General features: G+C 44.3%; 3 protein-coding genes across 3 annotated transcripts; 2 read left to right on the top strand and 1 right to left on the bottom strand.

Annotated features, from left to right (window-relative positions):
- The first annotated feature begins 2,011 nt into the window (after positions 1-2,011).
- olfcu1 (olfactory receptor C family, u1) lies at positions 2,012-6,191 on the top strand. Its single transcript, XM_084559281.1, has 11 exons — positions 2,012-2,186; positions 2,313-2,422; positions 2,526-2,678; positions 2,764-2,964; positions 3,044-3,598; positions 3,669-3,799; positions 3,904-4,000; positions 4,088-4,211; positions 4,305-4,777; positions 4,876-4,956; positions 5,308-6,191. Exons 1-11 carry the CDS (start codon positions 2,030-2,032, stop codon positions 5,662-5,664), a joined length of 2,439 nt encoding a protein of 812 aa, XP_084415407.1. The 5' UTR covers positions 2,012-2,029; the 3' UTR covers positions 5,665-6,191.
- A 1,111-nt stretch (positions 6,192-7,302) lies between these two features.
- LOC311497832 (extracellular calcium-sensing receptor-like) lies at positions 7,303-12,910 on the bottom strand (the record flags this gene model as incomplete). Its single annotated transcript, XM_084558197.1, has 8 exons — positions 7,303-8,246; positions 8,661-8,784; positions 10,240-10,464; positions 10,556-11,089; positions 11,599-11,790; positions 12,076-12,162; positions 12,255-12,543; positions 12,663-12,910. 8 exons carry the CDS (start codon positions 12,908-12,910, stop codon positions 7,345-7,347), a joined length of 2,601 nt encoding a protein of 866 aa, XP_084414323.1. The 3' UTR covers positions 7,303-7,344.
- A 2,264-nt stretch (positions 12,911-15,174) lies between these two features.
- LOC311497831 (extracellular calcium-sensing receptor-like) lies at positions 15,175-19,743 on the top strand (the record flags this gene model as incomplete). Its single annotated transcript, XM_084558196.1, has 8 exons — positions 15,175-15,599; positions 15,699-16,020; positions 16,562-16,849; positions 17,290-17,841; positions 17,922-18,143; positions 18,403-18,676; positions 18,767-19,239; positions 19,321-19,743. Exons 1-8 carry the CDS (start codon positions 15,376-15,378, stop codon positions 19,741-19,743), a joined length of 2,778 nt encoding a protein of 925 aa, XP_084414322.1. The 5' UTR covers positions 15,175-15,375.
- Positions 19,744-20,315: the final 572 nt, after the last annotated feature.

Here is a 20,315-nt window from a genome sequence, read left to right as displayed (position 1 = left end):
ACTGGCAAAGGATTAAGGGGGACACAGGCAATATATACATGCTGGGGTAACTCGGCACAGGTGAAACCAATCAGGATGGGGAAGACAATCACAAAGGCGGGAACAAACAGGAAGAAAAAACTAACTATAACACAAAAAGGAAACGCCGGTTAACAAAATAAAAGCAGAAATAACAGAAAAAATAAAACACAAGGCAAAACATGAGAAGCCTTACTTCCTGCTGGGGATGGCTGCTGCCATCAAGCAGTGTCATTGCTATGGGGTGGGGGTGCCTGGTCTGGTCTAGGTGGGTGCTACATGTCTAAGCAACATCCACACGAATGAATGCCAGTTCCAAAAGTTTCCCAGCAGAACACTGAATTGTCACAAGATGGTCAATGTTATTCACTTTTCCTGTCAGTGGTCATAATGATATGACCACTGACCGGTGTATGTCTGCCTTTCTACCTGGACAGATCTAGTCAAATATTAATGTTGCAACTGTGCAAGATACAGTTATGGAATTTCAAAAGAGTGTTGTTCAGATCTAAATGTGTTGTCATTCTGCTTCTGTCTCCATCCTCAGTGTCTCCATTGTCTCGTATTCTATTTGATTTAGTTCTTTGTCTGGTGTCCCCGGTTTCAGTGTGGTGCAAATCCACAAAACTCACAAATTAATTCATGAAACTCATAGAAAACTGCACACCATAATCAACTCTTTATTCTTACGAATGCCAGGTGTTTGCTGCACAATGAAACTCTCACCATAATGCTCTCACTTATTTCCGGAGCGGTTGTTTTGTTAGGCCCACAGGCCAGGGTGTATTTGCAACAGGTGGTCTCCAGAGCAGCGTGGTCCACTGAAACATCAACAAGGCACAGCTGTGAGACAGTCAGAAACATGAACACACGCTAGCTTTACAATATAATATCCAGTAGGTGGTAGCAGTTTACCAAGAAATTTTATGAAGTCCCAAAATTTCAAACAAAACCACCATACTTTTAGTTTCTTTGTTATTTTCATTTAATTTTATTACTTTTATTCAATCTTTATTAACAAACAAAAATCACATATATTATTTTTAATTGTTCAAATCAGTTTTATTGTCTAGATTTATATAATCCTATAATTTCTATTCTCCATATCAACCAAAGGGTTTTCCAGTGCTAGTGTATTTTTTGGTGTAATGTAGCGTACAAAGCAGACTAAACAAGTGAAGAATCTCTTTTATTATTAACAGGTCTTGCAAGAAAGACATTCAAACTAAGTTGAATGTAAGGCAGTGATCCAGTTTTCCGACTGGTGGTAAATCTCTCCTCTCCTGTGGTGTGTTCTCTGTGATTGGTCGATCTGATGATGACTCATATGACCTATGAAATGAAGAAAGCGTCATACTTTTTTTTTTCTATTCAGTCTACCTTATTAGCCGGTCAGAGACTGTATCTCGCACACACACAGTCTTTATGGGGGCAGTATGGACAATGCATCCAACTCTTGTCGGGACATGTCTTTGCTTCTCATGGCTTCTCTGTGTCTTCTTTAGCCTTCTCGTCTTAGTGACCTCTGGTGCTCCTGCAGATGAGAGGAAAGCTTTTAGTTTGGAGGCAGGCGCTGCGGGAAAAGCAGAGAGGCTGTATGATTTGGAGACAGAGGGAGTGAGTGGTGTTTATTCTGGTTTACCTCGGTGTGTGAAACTGGGAGACAGTGAGCCTCTGGCCCTGCACTCAGAGGGGGATGTTGTCATTGGGGGGGTTTTCCCCCTGCATTTTGTGGCCTCCGAGCCATGGCGCAGCTACCGCAGCAAACCCCAAATCACACCGTGCAGCGGGTGAGTGTGAGGATGCTGCTGGTGTCTGATTTTCATTAACTTATCTGCATCCCACATTCGGTTATCTCATATTTTTACAAAATAAATGTGTCCCTTTTTGTTCTGATAATCCACTTTGTTTGCATGGTTTATATTGCTGTGATTTCTGCCTGATGAAGAATTGCTTAGGTGTGCGACTTTGTTCGATTTTATGCAGCTTTGACTACAGAGCCTTCCGCTGGATGATGACTATGGTGTTCGCAGTGGAGGAAATTAACCGCAATTCAAGCCTGTTGCCGGGTGTTAGGCTCGGCTACCGGATCATGGACAGCTGTGACCATGTCCACACCAGCCTGCAAGCTCTCTTTTCTCTGATCAGTTACTCCAAAGCTGCAACAAGTGAGCTGCAACAAATGACTGAAAACGGATTAAATGTGACAAGGGATAGGAGCGTTGGCATGGATGGGTTAGAGGCTGTAGGAATCCATCCCACTATGGGAAATGGTGTAAAAGTAAAAGCAACAGAGGAGGTGAAATGTCTGTCTGCTTCTCCTGTCCCTGCTGTGATCGGTCTTGCATCGTCCTCCCCCACAAGAGCTGTAGCTGACACTCTTGGCCCTTTTAACATCCCACTGGTAAGAAATTAGAAAAATAACAAGCACTGAAAGGCTGTTTAAAAATGTTAAATAATGTTTTTTGGATCTTAAGTGTTTCAAGAGCAACTCTGTCTCCCCCCAGGTGAGCTATTTTGCCACTTGCACCTGTCTCACTAACAAGCGCATGTACCCATCTTTTTTGCGAACCGTGCCGAGTGATCTCTTTCAAGTTAGAGGTCTTGTCCAACTGGTCACTTTCCTAGGCTGGTTCTGGGTGGGCACAATAGGGACCACGGTGAGAAAAACAAACAACTTTCTAAACTCTACAAAATTTGTCGGTGCAACACACCAGCATGGTTTACTTTCTGCGCTCGTTTCAGGATGACTACAGTCACTACGGCATCCAGGCTTTCACAAACCAGTTTGGACAACGCGGTGGGTGTGTGGCGTTTCATCTCACTCTCCCCAAATCACCGAGAGCGGGTGAGATACAAGAAATGGCAGACAAGCTGCAGGGTTCAACCGCACGGGTCGCGGTGGTCTTTGCCACAGAGGGACAACTCCTGGATCTGCTCTTAGAAGTAAGCAGACGTATAAAGCCGATGTTACAGTATTTAAAGCAATAATATGCCTAAAATTTTTTTATCTGTCCCTTACCAGCTCGCTCGGAGAAATGTGACAGGGATACAGTGGGTAGCTAGTGAAGCCTGGGTGACTGCTAGCCTGCTGACCTCACCCCAGTTCCACCCTCTTTTAGAGGGAACCCTGGGCTTCTCCTTCCCTGGAGTCAGGATCCCTGGCTTGAAAGAGTTCCTACTGAATGTCCGTCCCTCTCCCAAACCTGGGCTGGAATTTGTCAACATGTTCTGGGAGGAGCAGTTTGGTTGTAAGCTGGACTTCAGCGGTGGAAATGCTTTTGGTTACCAAGCAGACTCTCAAAACAATTCTGGCTCCCTGTTTCGGCCTGCAGTGGCACTAAATGTGTCAGCTGATAAAAATGATGAAAGTGTTGCTGAAAAGCCTGCATGTACAGGGTCAGAGGATCTGAGGCTCTCTGATAGCAGCTACACTGATGTATCTCAGGTCAGAATATCCTATAATGTGTATAAAGCCGTGTATGCCATCGCCCACTCTCTGCACACTTTGCTGAACTGTGATTCTGCAGAGCTCAACACGGGGTTATGTGAGAAGCACAAATCATTTACATCTGGGCAGGTAGGCGAAACTATGACAACACATGTTGTTTTTTATTTTGAGCTTTTTACATTGTTCCTTTTTTGTACAGCTGCTGCATCATTTGAAGGCAGTGAATTTCAGCAACCAGTTCGATGAGAAAGTGTATTTCGACTCCAATGGAGAGCCAGTCCCTCTCTATGACATAATTAACTGGCAGAAGGACAGCAAGAATGAAATAAGGTGGAACTTGATCATATATAAGAAATCAGCCGCGGTATTATGGAAAACTGCCTCGTATATTGTTTGGCCTGCTTGCAAACTTTGGTGTATTGTTCTGTGCATAGATTTATCAAAGTCGGAAGCTATGACGGCTCAGCTGGCCCGGGGCAACAGTTGAAGATTGAGCAGAGGAACATTGTATGGACAAAAGGACAGTCAGAGGTGAGGCTGGTTTTATTTGTCTCTTAAATCTTTTAACCTGTGTTTAAGTCTGCAAAAAGAAAAAAATCTTGTCACCCAATTTTACAGGTGCCTGTATCTCAGTGTAGTGCTCCATGCCCCCCTGGCAGTAGACAGGCCAGACGTCCAGGAGAGCCCCACTGCTGCTTTGACTGTTTGCCCTGCGCAGACGGAGAGATCAGCAACCAGACTGGTAGCGTCTATGTATTTTATCTATTCAAATATTTTCCATATGCACAAATGGAGAGTAGTCAGCTGTGAGTTTCTCTTCTATGCGTCCCCAAAGGTTCCACTGAGTGCACAAAATGCCTGGAGTACTTCTGGTCGGACAAAGAGAGGGTGAAATGCGTCGCAGGGGTCGAAGAATTTCTGTCTTTCCACGAAACCATGGGCATCATCCTGGTGGTGCTGACGCTGCTGGGCGTCGTCCTGACCGCTACCATAACCGTCGTCTTTCACTGCTTCCGCTCCACGCCCATCGTCAAGGCCAACAACTCAGAAATAAGTTTCTTGCTCCTGCTGTCTCTCAAGCTCTGCTTCCTGTGTTCCCTGGTGTTCATCGGGCAGCCGTCCGTGTGGACTTGTCGGCTCCGCCAGGCGGCGTTTGGGATCAGCTTTGTCCTCTGCCTCTCCTGCCTCCTCGTTAAGACCATAGTGGTCCTGCTGGCTTTTCGGGCTAGTGTGCCTGGCTCCAGAGCTCTGAAGATGTTTGGTCCAGCTCAACAGAGGGCTATGATCCTCTGTACGACAGCACCTCAGGTCAGTGGAATATACGTAACTACTAAATTTAACGTGATTTATGACTATCTGTGACTGTGTTATTTTAAGAACTTTCTATCTTTCTATTTTGCCCTCAGATTTGTCTTTGTGCTGGTTGGCTGCTGGGCGCACCTCCTTTCCCATTCAGGAACCCGGCCTACCAAGCCACAACTGGAAAAGTAAGACTGCCTGCATCATTTGCCATATTTAGATAAAATTGGTCTAATCCTCAGCAGAAGACTCGTGTATAGGATTACGTGCCATCTAGTGGTGAGGATGAAGACTGCAACCAAAATTTTTATCTTGTAAATAAAATTTGGTTGTAATATGCAACATATTTGGTTGCAGTTGCAGTTTTTTCTGTTTTTGGACACTGTAAGATGAGGACCCGCCCCGTACATTTTTAATATTCTAAAATATGACAGACTCATTTTGGGCTAACAAAAACACACGATTCAAACGTGATTAATTTTCTGTATGCCCACTGATCTGATGATGTACTGTATATAACGACATGTGTTCATCATCAGATTGTTCTGGAGTGCAAGGAGCCGTGGCCTCCTGGATTTTACCTCGTCCTCGGCTACATCGGCCTGCTGGCCTTCGTCTGCCTCCTTCTGGCGTTCCTCGGACGGAAGCTGCCGGACACGTTCAACGAGGCGAAGCTCATCACCTTCAGCATGCTGATATTCTTGGCCGTGTGGATCTCTTTCATCCCGGCTTATGTCAGCTCTCCTGGGAAGTTCACTGTGGCTGTGGAAATATTTGCTATATTAGCCTCCAGTTTTGGGCTGCTGCTGTGTATCTTTGTGCCCAAATGCTACATCATTTTACTGCAGCCGGAGAGAAACACTAAGAAAGGCATGACTGGAAAACATTCCAGATGAAGCTAATGCACATTTATGTATGTTTCAAGTGTCCATCAATGGAAGAGAAAGGCATGTTTTTTTTGTTTTAAATACACCAATCAGCCACAACATTAAAACCAATGACAGGAGAAGTGAATAACATTGACCATCTTCTGACAATACAATGTTCTGCTGAGAAACCTTTGGACCTGGCATTCATGTGGATGTTACTTAGAAATGTACCACCCACCTAGACCAGACCAGGCACCCCCACCCCATAGCAATGACACTCCTTGATGACAGCAGCCATCCCCAGCAGGATGCAACCTGACACAGGCGCACACACACAAAAACAATTTAGGAACAACTCAAAAAACATGAAGAACAGCAAATGGTGTTGACCTGGCCTTCAAATTCACTAGATCCCAAACTGATCACATATCTGTGAGATGAGCCACAGAGGCCCCTCCCCTTAACCCATATGACCCAAAGGCCCCCCACTAACAACATTCTGATGCCAGACACCACAGGACACCCTCAGAAGATCCATGTCTATTCTCTGATGAGTCACAACTGACTTTTGGAGGCACAAGAGAGACCTACACAATATTAGTAAGGTGGTCATAATGTTATGCCTGATCGGTGTATTGCATCACTCATGCATTTTCATGGTGAAAGAACTTGGACATTTAGATGTGAAAAAAAAAAAATGAAATGCTATATGCCCATGTTTTTTAATGTTATGCAATCCTTCATGTAAGGCTCTGACTGAAAGTTTCCCCCATTATGAACATGACTGGGGGGTTTTCTATTACTTATTATATACGATCCTTACTACAATTATATACAGCCCTTCTGCCTTCTCTCTGCGCTGTAGGCTCAATATCAGTATCTGCTCTGTCTTTCTGCCTTAATTTTGCCAAAACATTTAAAAATCAGAGAAGGATAAAAAGCTTTAAAGCACTCCTAATTTAAATAGGCATTTTAGCTTTTTTTCCTGTGACATGTGTATGCTTAGTGATGCCTTAAGGCACACGGACATGGTAACCCCTTTGATATAAAGCAGAATGAGATGACTTCAAAAATGGCCTTGTAAATGTCTTTTTGATCAACCTTAAGCATTCATGTCTGCCATTGAGTTATTGTATGAGAAAATTATTAATAATAGATTATTAACATGTGAATAAAGGACACCTCTTAACTTTGTATCTGAGTATCTGAGTTTGCTTTCCCACCATGGAAGCGCCTCCCTCCTCGTGGATTTAATTCCAAAGATCATGGTCTGAAAACCTTATATTTATTTAAGAGCCAGAAAACACTTTGCAATGCATTCTCTACAATACATACAGATAACACATAGATGTTTATAAAGTTTTTGATAAAATTGAATCGATAATTAATTAGTAACTGCAGATTTTCTTCTCTGAATGTGAACGGTTCAAAATGAGAAATGAGACAGGATCAAACCCAAACTAATGTTAAAACGTGTATGGTAGAAGATCATAGGAAGGTTTTCCAACAACCTGAATTTCAAAAATTACATCCAGTGCTGAACATGTTTATTTATTCTAAATATTACACACATTAACAGAAAAGGCTTTATGTAATTATGCATCTTTATTTCTTGCACACAGTCCAGAACAAATGTGAAATTAATCAGAATTTGTGAAGAAATAACATTGATTATTTAATATGTATTTGAAGTTAAGGCATGACACATTACTTCTTTTCTTTTCCCAGGAGGTGCTGTTTTGTATTTTTTTCTGGCTTCACTAAAATAATGTAACACTTGGGAGCAAACAGGCATAACAGCAAACCGAAGCTGGAAGCCAGGATGGCAAATGACTCCACGGCGTCTGCGTAATTTCCGGGGGAGCTGATGTAAGCGGGGATGAACGCCAGCCACACAGCGCAGAAGATTAACATGCTAAAAGTGATGAACTTGGCCTCATTGAAGTTGCCGGGCAACTTACGGGCCAGAAACGCCAGTATAAAGCAGAGACAAGCTTGTAGGCCAATATATCCTAAAACACACCAGAATGCAAAGCTAGACCCCACGCTGCACTCCAGTATGATCTTCGAGCGTTCATATTTAGTATTTCGGTACGGAAAAGGGGGAGCGTCTATTAGCCAGGCGGCACAGATGACTACCTGAACCACAGTGCAGCTGAAGATAATGGCCCTCTGCTGCTTGGGACCAAGCCACTTCATGATATTGTTCCCTGGCCTGGTGGCAGTGAAAGCGGCCAACACCACCAGAGTTTTTCCCAGGATGCAGGAGATGCAAAGTGAAAACGTGATGCTGAAGGCAGTGTGGCGGAGCATGCAGGACCAAAATGTTGGCTCTCCAATGAAAATCAGCGAGCAAAGGAAACAAAGCGTCAGGGCAAACAAGATGAAGAAGCTGAGTTCGGAGTTATTCACGCGGACGATGGCTGTGTTTCTGTGGTAGAAGAACACTGCAAAGACAGCTACAGTGAGGCAGGCACCCACCACAGAGATTACTGTCAGGGCTATTCCCAAGGCGTCATAGGACAAGAACTCCACCCTCTTGGGGATGCAGGCTGTTCTGTCCACGTTTGACCAGAAGTCTTCAGGACAAAATGTGCATTCTATTGAATCTACAGGAAAGAGGGTGAAAAAAAAAAACAGTAGCTCAGTTCAACTATTAAGCATTCAACTATTCCTTGATTGTAAACAAATATTAAAGTCCCCATTAATTCAAATTGAGTGCGCTTTTATATGACATGGACATCACCTGTACCGCAGTAATTGCTCTAACAATGACAAAAAGGCGTACTACTGATAAAGTTGATAGTTTAGTAATGCTGGTGACTCATGCTGCACTCAGGGGCGTGCACTTTCTCAAATTTCCATGACCCCTCCCTTCCCCCCACCTCTCTCATTCTCTCTTTGTGCACACAGCATCTCTGTCAGCTCTTGCCTGTCATAGAACTTCACCGGCCAATCTGTTGTGACTTTAAAAGTGAATTGTTGTTTAACAGCTTGGTTTAATTGCTTGGTTTTAGGCTCACTTGTCTGATTGCTAATTTTGCCGCTGTCACATGGTACACAGTCAAAGCAGCAGACAGGCTCCCCACGACGGACAGCCTTCCTGGTCCCTGGAAGGCAGCTGGCACTGCATACAGACAACGGCACCTACAGAGACAAAACAATACTGTTTCACTCTGTGATAACCATTTCTTCGTTTTTCACATATCATATGCAGGCCAAACAATTACTGATGCAAATATTGCTGAAAAGTACAGTTTAAAGGGGAACTACCGTTTTTTACCACCTGGACCTTATTTCTGGCATATAATACGATCGTTTACTTACCCATATAACTTTGGTGTCATTTTTAGTCCTTCGGAAGATATTTAGCTCCACCGGAGTGTCGCGTATATCCATATAGTGGGAGTGACTGGGGCACCGAAGCGCAGCCTCTAAATGATGCATTATCTGCCTCGAAACTCGTTCATTTCACCAATATTTTGTTATGATACACTAGTGCTATTCCCCATTGAGTCCGGAGTTACCTGTTATCTATTCGTGGATGTGCAATGGCTTGTTGTTCTTTGGCCAGCTGTTCGTCTCTCTGCCTCCACATCTGCATCCTCCTTTCAACGAGCTTGTCATCCGTATACTCTGGCTCAAAATGGTAAGGCCGTCCATCATAAAGTCGTCGTACGCAACCGCAGAATCAGAAAAATATTCAGCCATGTTGCTAAAAACTAGTAGTAGCAAATTACAGGTAAACAAGCTGCACGGGCTGCGTGCGGCGCTCAGAGATGACATCATCCAGGTCAGAGGTTAGTAGGTCAATCTACGGACCCCGGATGATGATAACAGGTAACTCCAGACTCAACGGGAAATAGCCCTTGCGTATCATAACAAAATATTGGTGAAATGAACGAGTTTTGAGGAAGATAATGCGTTATTTAGAGGCTGTGTTTCGGTGCCCCAGTCACTCCCACTATATGGATATACGCGGCGCTTCGCTGGAGCTAAGTGTCTTTCAAATGACTCCAAATGACACCAAAGTTATATGGGTGAGTAAACGAGCATATTTTATGCCAGAAATAAGGTCCAGGTTGTAAAAAAGGTAGTTCCCCTTTAAATGACAGTAATCAGTTGCCACTTTAGAAATGTTTTCTAAAATGTAGTATTTGGTGCACCAGCAGACCCTGAAAGAAAATGGGGAGGTTTGTCCACTGAGGAATTGGTATTAGACCTCGATTTTCGAATGTGTTTGTCTTTTCAGTATATTTAACAATCCTATAATGTTAATAAAAAATGCAGTTGTCATTATAGAATGAAAAAATATTCTGGTTGCAGAATATCTAAAACATTTTCAGGGTTGAATAAGGTGGAAGAAAAGTGCATACATATATTTTTTCATAATTCAAGTTTTGCAGATGTCTTGGTTTTGGCAGAATGCTGCCATAGGTAATGCTGTATGGCTGACTTTGAATCTACTCTTCACTGTGTGACTGCAACAGGACTCACATCAGATCCAGACCTTCCTGCCCACCTGACTTACCTCCACCTTAACCTACAGAACTTCAACAGTTGGCATCTGATGAAGGTAAATACACAGTGTGAGCAGCTTGCCTCACTCTGATGCCCTGCCCACATTATCCTGTCCTCCTGGATCACCAGCTCCTCTCCAGCAGGCTTGGTTCCATCAAACAACCCCACGTTGACAAATTCAATGTTCCCGCCTGTGCCTCTCTGCCAGTTGATGATATCGTAATATGGTATGGAGTCGCCCTTCAGGTCGAAGTTTACCTCCTCCCCGGCAATGTTAAAAGACACTTCCTGGAGATAGTACTGGAGCTTGAAGACCAACAGAGGGTGTGGAATACTGTAAATATTTTAAGTGTGTTACTGTAAAAGTAAAAGTGGGAATAGTAGATGTTTGTTATACCTGCCAGGGGAGGATGTTGTTGCTCTGTGCACATGACTTGTTTTGAAAAGGTCCACTTCCTGGTTGACAGCGGAGAAGGTTGTGTAGAGAATGCGCGACCGCGTACACAGCCTTGTAGACGTTATAGGCCACTCTAGGGCTGGACGTGTTCATGTAGGCTGAATGCTGCTCCAACAACGTCTCCTGCCCAGAGCATGATGGCAACTCTGAGGTAGAGGAAGGAGAAGGACTGCAACCATACAGGGCCTCCCACAGCTCCTGCACCAGAATATTATCTGGATACCTCTGAGGGTTTATTGTCTGCAGGTAGTCACTGAGCCTGGAGATACGACCCTTTTTGATGCCAAACCCGATGGTGCCTCCCAGGAAGGGGTAATACTCGCTCCCTGTGAAGACGGACGCTGTGATCCAGGCCTCACTGGCCACCCACTGGATTCCAGTGATGTTCTGCGCCATGTAGTCTCTCAAGAAAGGAGTCATTTCCCCCTCAGCTGAAAATACCACCACTACTCTTGCGGAAGAGGTACGCATCACCTTTACAGAGAGGCATGTGGTGAAGGAGGAAAAGGTTTACAAGGAAGAGGGAAGGCTGCAAAAATTCTCACATGCATCGTTTAATATGTGTGACTAAACAACAAAACAAATGCACATTATTGCACCTTATTAATCCTTCCTATGTCAATAATATATATAATATATTTTCTCAATTTCTTGTACATTTGTTAATTTGCCAAATTTTTACATTTTTGCTTATACTGTTTTATTGTACTAGATTTTTACTTTTTTACTAGATTTTATTGTATTTTTTAGCATTTTTTTTTTTATCTAGCTTCATCTATTTTTCTTTTTACTTGTGGTTCTCAAGAGTGTTTTTTATTTTTTATGTGCAACTGAGCTACTGTGAGCAAGTAATTTCCCTTGTGGATGAATAAAGTATGTCTAAGTCTAAGTCTAGTTCAATAGAGCTGTTTTCAGGTGAAAGGACAATCCATATGCCGTCTCTACGCTTTGGAACTTAAATCACCGCACTCTTTTGTACCTACCTGCATGATCTCCAGGGCCTTCTGCCGATTGTAGAGCAGAGGGATCATTTCTTGGTACGCCACGCAAACTTTGGTGCCTTCCAGTTCCCTCAGTAAACCTTGTACGGCGAAGCGGCCGTATTCATGGTCCCCTCTCACCAGCCCCACCCAAGTCCAGTTGAAGCGCACCAGCAGCTGAGCAATGGCCTTCACCTGGTGAAACAGAAAATAGGGCCAATCCCAATCACACACATATACACATACATGAAAAAAGAAAAAAACACATAACCCTATTATGTGTTAATAAGGTTGTACACCATTGTAAAGTGAGATGAAAATATATTGTATGTAAATGCTATTTATTAATATTGTGAATCTAATCTGGTGAATATGTGCTAGTCTCGAAATCACTGCATAAACTGTAATGCATAATAGTTTAGATAAACAGCAGCAGCTTCGATTGATCAAACTGTTTTGAATCCGATTTCAGAGGCATACCTGATAGTCATCATTAGGAATTACTCTGAAGAAAGTAGGATATTTTCTTCTGTCAGTGAAACATGCACAGGAGGAAAAGTAGCTGATCTGTGTGCAGGAAGAAAGAAGAGAACAGCAAAGTAAAATCACAGAATTACATTAATATCTCTGGGATGACAGAGGGAAAGAGGCACGATTACCATCGGGATTCTGAACGGCTGAAGGATTCTTGACACCACGATGGACTGAGCTGAACCAGATTCTCCGATCACAGCAAGGAGCGGAGATGCACCGCTGCAGGTGGGAGAGCCCTCCTCGCTCACTCCGTTCAGCACGGCCAGAGCAGCCCTCTGGCCGGTCAGCGGATATGCGCAGGAATCAAAGATTTTGTACCCCAGGGTGTGATTGGGCAATAGGTCACGACTCTGGTTGATCTCCTCCACCGCCAGCCTCATGGTCTGAACCCAGCGAAATGCCCTCGGATCAAATCTGTAGCTCAGCAGAAGAAATGCAACAAACCACGCACACATTGGACACAGCACTGCATACATGAGAAACAAAATTGCACATCTTTCAGCTGGAGACAGAAGTTAGTTAAACAATCTCACCCATTGCACTTCACCGGAGGTGGTCTGTAGGTGCAGTTTAGGTCTGGCATCTCCTGGTTATAATGAAGGGGGAAGATCCCTCCGATAACATAGTCACCCTGGGCCACGAAGCCCGGCTGGAAGCTGTTTTGAAGAGCGCACTCTTTGGCCGCAGAGGTGGCTGGAGAGGTGAAGCCGGAAGTCGGGGCGTATGTTAAAGTGAGGACGTTGACAGAGCAAAGCAAGGAAAACAAGGCAAGCAGAGTCATATTAATGCACATCCCTGAAGACATAGAGAGAGAGAGAGAGAGAGAGAAAGAGCAAAGAAAAAGGCAACTTATTTATACAGAATGTCATTCTCATATTAATGACGGGGAGTTTCTGGATTGGACATCGACAGCCCCTCCTAATTCCCTATAGTGAACTGACAAAACAAACCTGTCGCAAAAAGAAGGTCTTATCCTATACCCTATTAACTTAAAGGGAAAACTGATGCAATTAAAATATTTTTTTTAGGTTGTTTTTAGTTATTATGTGTAATGTGGATACATTCAAGTAGTTAAATGATGGGAAGACAATTAACACAACATTCAACAAGCCAATTTAGTTTGAATTCGGTTGACCAGACAAGTAAGCTTGGTAATAGCAAATACAATCCCAACACACATGGACACAAGCAATGCTCATTGTTAAAGCAGAGCAGGCAAGAGAGGAGACCGAGTCTTACTCTAGCAAGAACTGCCTAAATGTGTTTTTTTTTCCTTTTTATTCAATCCATATTTGGTCAAACAGATGCACTTATTTCCCACTTTTTTTTTAAGCTTTCAACATTTTTTCTTCCCCTTTACACGCATAACAGTGCTTGTGTTCTCTGCCATTAGCAAAACAAGGGCCACGCTCACGCAGAGCTGTCAATGAACGTGCACAGTAGAAACAGTGATGGAGGTTAAAAGTGTTGCTTTTAAGCGGTATTTTTGCTTCATGACCCCTGCAGACAAGAGTAATCAGAATCAGAATCAGAATCAGAATCAGCTTTAATGACCAAGTATGTGCACATACAGGGAATTTGACTCTGGTAGCTTTACTCTCTTGTACATAAACACACAAACTTAAATAAGTGAAAGAAAATTAAAAATCAAAATAAGATAAAATAAACAAAATCTCAATCTATACACATAAAATATAGAATAAGAGGAGATATATTCACCAACCATTTGTACAGTGACTATATACAATAGTGCAGAGTTATTTGTTCATGTGAATGGTCTCGCACTCTGTGACTGCTCAGAGTTCAACAGAGCGACAGCCCGGGCGAAGAAACTGTCCTTGTGGCGGGTGGTTTTGGCGTACAGCGCTCTGTAACGCCGGCCTGAGGGGAAGAGTCTAAACAGGTTGTGACCAGGGTGTGAGGGGTCTGTGGAGATTTTACTGGCCCGCTTCCTGACCCTGGACCGATACAGGTCCTGGATGGAGGGAAGGTCGGTACCAATGATCCTCTCTGCAGACCTGACTGTTCTCTGCAGTCTGTCCCTGTCATGTCTGGTGGCGGATCCAAACCAGACTGTGATTGACGTGGTCAGGACAGACTAGACTATTGCAGTGTAAAAGATGATCAGCAGCTCCTGAGGCAGGTTGAACTTCCTGAGCTGACGCAGAAAGTACAGCCTCTGCTGGGCCTTCTTCCTTACAGAGGAAGGTTCCTCAATGTGAAGTTACCCAGTTTCACCTGCTGCCTCCTGTCAGTCAGGAAACTGGTAATCCACTGGCAGGTGGAGGGGGGCACAGTGAGCTGGGACAGTTTGTGGTGGAGTTGCTCCGGGACGATGGTGTTGAACGCAGAGGTGAAGTCCACAAATAGGACCCGTGCATAGGTCCCCACAGAGTCTAGGTGGTGCAGGATGTAGTGGAGAGCCATGTTGACTGGGTCATCTACTGACCTGTTTGCTTGATAGGCAAACTCCAGGGGGTCTAGCAGGGGATCCGTGATGTCCTTCAGATGGGCGAGCACCAGTCGTTCAAAGGATTTCAGGACCACAGATGTCAGGGCGACTGGTCTGTAGTCACTTAATCCTGTGACAGGGGACTTCTTGGGAACCGGGATGATGGTGGAGCGTTTGAGGCAGGAGGGAACCTCGCACAGCTCCAGGGAGTTGTTGAAGATCTGGGTGAAGATGGGAGCCAGCTGGTCAGCACGGACTTTCAGGCAGGACGGAGACAAGACTAAAAACTCCGCTCCAGGTGAGGCTCGAACTCACAACCTCGGCATTGCTCGGCTGCATACTGTCATATAAGTACCGCGCGCTAACCGATTGCGCCACTGGAGCTGTAAGTCTAAAGCTCGGCGGTGCATATGGCGCAGAACAGGTCCCAATGATGTTACTGATTGTACATTACCTTAAGCCCAACTAGAATAGCCTGATCAAACAAACTGAACAAATCACTGAATGACCATATGTCAGGAAGAAAACTACAGATTAATCTCAACAACTGAAGAGCTGCCTATGAATATGTTTATCTTGAATTCGTTGTATACAGTATTCAGCCTGCATCAGGTATTGCATCTAATGATGTCACAACCACCGTGTCTGGGCGTTCCCTTCAGATTTTTTGTGTCAACTAAAGCATATAAGTCAGCTGTGTCCTGAAATATCGCACTCCTTTTTTTTTTATAGGAACGGAAAGGGCCGCAAGCTTTTTATAAACACTGAAGCTTTCTGACAAGCCTGGTGCAGGCATGACATTGCTGGCTGCAAAGCTTCTTATGTTTCTTTCTCTTATTATTGGCAAACCCGACTCATCCGCTGCTGGGGATGACTGTGTTTTCTTGGGAGAGGAGGAGAGAAACAGTCTGTACGAAGATGGAGATGTAGTTATAGGGGGGTTATTCCCCCTACATTACAGCCCTGAGTCTTCTGCTCCAACTTACAAAGGAAAACCAACACCTTACATGTATAAATAGTGAGTTATTAGTGATTAGTTTAACAGTAGTTGACTTGTTTCTTCATGTATACTGTATATTTGTGTTGTGTGATGGATTGCTTTCACTCCTCTGTGCAGTTTCAGCTCTCGAGCCTTACGCTGGATGCAAACCATGACTTTCGCGATCAGAGAGATCAACCAGCGCCGTGACCTCCTGCCACAGCTCAAGCTAGGCTTCCACATCCGTGACAGCTGCGACGACGTCCCCGTGTCTCTGAGAGCGTCTTTCCTGCTGGTGAATGGCCAGCCGGAGAGCGTCGGCGGGGACAAAAGTCTAGAAAGAAACAAATTAGGCTGCGCTGCCGTGAGCAGGGCCGTGTCCCCGGTAATCATAGGGGATGCGGGCTCCGGCGTCTCTATGGCTCTGCTGCGAAGTCTGGGCTCTTTCCGTATCCCCCTGGTGAGAGACTGCCTGAGCTCTCCGGTTGTGATAATGTTATTAAAATGTTTTTCTGCCATGTTAATGAAGCATTTAGTATCACCATTCAGTTGCAATATTGTCGCCGCCCTGTGAAAAATGTTAAATTTTTAAGGTTAAGCAAACCAGCCCCACTTCAACATGTGATTAGACATTTTTCAGATGATCCAGAAGATATCTAAAATATTAGAAATATATATATTTTTTTCAACTCAGAGAGAGAAAGATAAAACTGGAATCCATCCAGTTTAGTGGATTTAGTTGGATAGTATACAATGGTGTGTATTTTACTTAGGGCATATACAGTGACAAGATGATGTTTTCAAAAATGTCTAAAAACCTAAAAAAAAATGTCCATGTTGTAAAAATAGTGTTTCCTCAGCTTGCATTTTTCAGCTGAGCTCCCATTTCAGTTGCGGTAGTAACTCTGCCCCACTGAGCGCTTGTAATGACATTGTTCGGTGAAACTTGATTCTTGCAGGCCTAAGTACAAACGGCTAACCACTGTTTGCTCTAATGCCAGGTGAGCTATTTTGCATCCTGCAGCTGCCTGAGTAACCAGAGGGAGTTCCCCACCTTCATGCGGACCATGCCCAGCGATGCCTTCCAGATCAGGGCCCTGGCTCGGCTGGTTAAGTATTTCGGCTGGACCTGGGTGGGGGTCATTGGCGTGGAGTCTGATTACGCCCGTTTTGCCATTCAGCTCTTCCTTCAGGAGTCGGTGCAGTACGGCGTGTGTGCCGCCTACGCTCACTTCTACCCCGTGGTGCTCAGTCAGGAGGCCCTAGATGAGCTGCTGAAAGTTATACAGGTACCTCTGCATCGCTGCATGTTTCTCATGCACGAATAAATGGAAATGCCTGCAAGAAACACAACCCCAAAAATCAGTCATAGTTTGTGAAGTTTTATTGTGTGTAGCTGGAGATCACAATGAAATCTGAGGTTCTTAAAATGGATGAGAATGCAGTTTTCTAATCTATTACACATGGAACAAGTCCCAAGTTCCTAAACTGTATTTGTTTCACAGAAAATTGTTTACCTCTGAAATCTATGGTAGTCACAGAAATCCTTTTTCTGCCTCAGCTTTGATTGTTGACTGGCTTTCTTAACACAATTTAAAAATCACACGTTATGTGCAGTTTTAATGTGAATGCCTGCATATTAATTGCATTACAGACAGACTTAAATAGATCAAACATCTTCAAACTTTCTGAAACTGACTTAACGGTTAACTAATTTTTCACTCGTTAGACGGCGTCCTCAAAAGTCATCATCAACTTTTCCAGTGAGTCGGAGATGAAAGGCATCCTGAGAGAGATCCAGCGCCGGAACATCACCGGCCTGCAGTGGATTGCCAGTGAGGCGTGGGCCACCGCCAAGTCGCTGTGGGAAAGGTCTGGAAATCTCCTGAAGGGAACGCTAGGATTCGCCATCCGGAGAGCGGACGCGATTCCAGGCCTGCAGCAACACCTCACCGGCCTCACGCCGTCCACCATTCACGAATCAGCCTTCCTGGCAGAGTTCTGGGAAGAGACGTTTAACTGTCGGCTGAACGGGTCAGCGAACAACCACTCTCACGGTGAAGACAGCTACCTCGACAGACCGCCGTGCAGCGGGAGGGAAGATTTAGATGACGTTTACTCTCCTTATTCTGACGTGACACAGCTAAGAGTTTCCTATAATGTCTACAAGGCTGTATATCTGGTGGCTCATGCCTTGCACGAAATGAGTAACTGCAAAGTTGGACAGGGGCCTTTTGGCAATCGCACCTGTGCAGACCCGAAAAATTTTAAACCTTGGCAGGTGAGACTGTGGGTATTATCTTAAAGTCAGTTTTATTTTAACTAAGACAGAAGTCGCATTAACGTGTTTTTGTTTTTCAGCTCATCCACTACATGAAGCAAGCCAATTTTTCCGCACTCGGGGAGACGGTCAACTTCGATCAAAACGGCGACCCCATCGCTTATTACGATCTCGTGAACTGGCAGACGGGGCCCGACGGCTCTCTGCATTTGGTCAAAGTGGGCTTCTACGACGCCTCAATGCCTGCCGAACACAGCCTCGTCATAAACGACTCTGGGATCCAGTGGCCCGTCAGGAAGCAGGTGTGTTCTCTGCAAACAGGCCTGAGACCGTGTTCACCTCTTAGGCTCTTTTACTCGTTGCTGATCAATGCGTCCGCTAATTTGTTCTCACTCGTGACTCATGTCATTTATTGTTGAACAAGCGGACAAAATGTCAACCCACAATCATATTATATTGAAGCTTTATTTTACTACCATGCTTATTAGCCTGGTTGGTGAATGTGTAACGGGTGTTGTGATCATTTTATTTCACTAATGTAACTTAAAGGAGATTTGAAAGTTGTATTGCGCACTGTATGTACCACTGTTCTTAATTTCTCTCTTCTTAATCTGCTCTGTAACATATATAAATATATTCCATTCTACTTTGTCATTAGACATTAAAATATTATATCAGTGTGTCTCTGAGTGGCTGAACTCTGCCTCTCAGGCTTCCCGGTCTGTATGCAGCGACAGTTGTCCTCCAGGTTTTCGCGTCGCCAGGAGAAAGGGGGAACCCATCTGCTGTTACGACTGCGTCCCCTGCACTGAGGGAGAAGTTAGTAAGAAGAATGGTACGTTCCGTCTTTTCTTTTTTTTTTTTCGTCTTAGTAGGTTCTCTAAACTAAAATCTCTAAAATGCCCTCTTCTCTCTGCATCTCCAGATTCCCTAGAGTGCTCACGCTGCTCTGACAACACGTGGTCCAACGAAGCCCGAGATCTTTGCATCCCTAAGACGGTCGAGTACCTGTCCTACCACGAGTTAATGGGCATTCTGTTGTGTGCTGCGTCTGTCCTCGGAGCTTGCATTTCCCTTATCATCCTCTCCATATTCATCACTTATAAAGACACGCCACTGGTTCGGGCCAACAACATGGAACTGAGCTTTCTTCTCTTGGTGTTCCTCGCCATCTGCTTCCTTGTCGGCCTGCTGTTCATTGGGGAGCCTTCAGACTGGCTTTGCCGCGTCAGGTATCCAGTATTCGGGATCAGTTTCGCCCTCTGTATTTCATGCCTCCTGGCCAAGACCACAGTGGTCCTGATGGCATTTAGGTCCACAATGCCAGGAAGTAATACCATGAAGTGGTTTGGTACCAACCAGCAGAGAGCCAGCGTGCTTTTAGGAACAGCTGTCCAGGTAGATGAACTTTCTCTATACTTGTCTTTTCAACTGTTTCAGTTAAAAATATAATATCTTATTGTTCCCCCACACGCGCAGGTTATCATCTGTATTATCTGGCTGCTCACTAGTCCGCCTCGTGCAAACAGTAACACCGATTTCCACAGTGCCACCATCATCATGGAGTGTGTTACCGGTTCAGAGGTTGGCTTCTGGTGTGTGCTTGGATACATCGGCGTCTTGGCCTGCATGTGCTTCCTAATGGCTTTCTTGGCCCGAAAGCTGCCCGATAACTTTAACGAAGCCAAGTTCATCACCTTCAGCATGCTGATATTCTTTGCCGTGTGGATCACCTTCATTCCAGTTTACGTGAGCACGGCTGGAAAATACACAGTGGCTGTCCACATCTTTGCTATCTTGGCCTCAGCTTTTGGGCTTCTTTTTTGCATCTTTGCTCCGAAGTGCTATATCATAATTCTGAAACCGGAAAAAAACAGCAAGAAAAGCATGATGCAAAGGTGAAAATGAAATTGTGTTTAAAAACGTATATGTAAAATAAAGTAATTTTAAAGGCGTATCTTTGTGTTGTTCATGCTTGAAAGGCATTACAGCAAACAGAAGCAATAAAGCAATGCCCTGTTGGATCAGTGCTAGCAAAACACGTTTTACAGTTGTTTATTATTCATTCATTCATTATCTGTAACCGCTTGTCCTCTAGAGGATGGCCTGGAGCCTATCCCAGCTCTCAGTGGGCAAAAGGTGGGGTACACCCCAGACAGGTCACCAGTCTACCGCAGGGCTAACACAGAAAGACAAACAACCATTCACACTATCTGCATGCACACCTACAACCAATTTACAATCACCAATTAACCTAACGAGCATGGGAGCATGAGGGAGGAAGCCAGAGCACCCTGAGGAAACTCACACAGGCGCAGGGAGACTTATCCATGAGTTTTCAAATAATAAAAACAGTTGCTTGTGTTTCTACATGTTCAACTAAACAGAATGGTGCATCATTTATTAGAGTTTTAATTGCTTCACTGTTGCCCAGAGATCATGATTTCAAACTATTTACCAAAACATAATCGACC

This window comes from Chelon labrosus, assembly GCF_963514085.1.
Source record: "Chelon labrosus genome assembly, chromosome: 13".
NCBI classification, from domain to species: Eukaryota; Metazoa; Chordata; class Actinopteri; order Mugiliformes; family Mugilidae; genus Chelon; species Chelon labrosus.
This window is presented reverse-complemented; position numbering and strand designations above follow the sequence as displayed.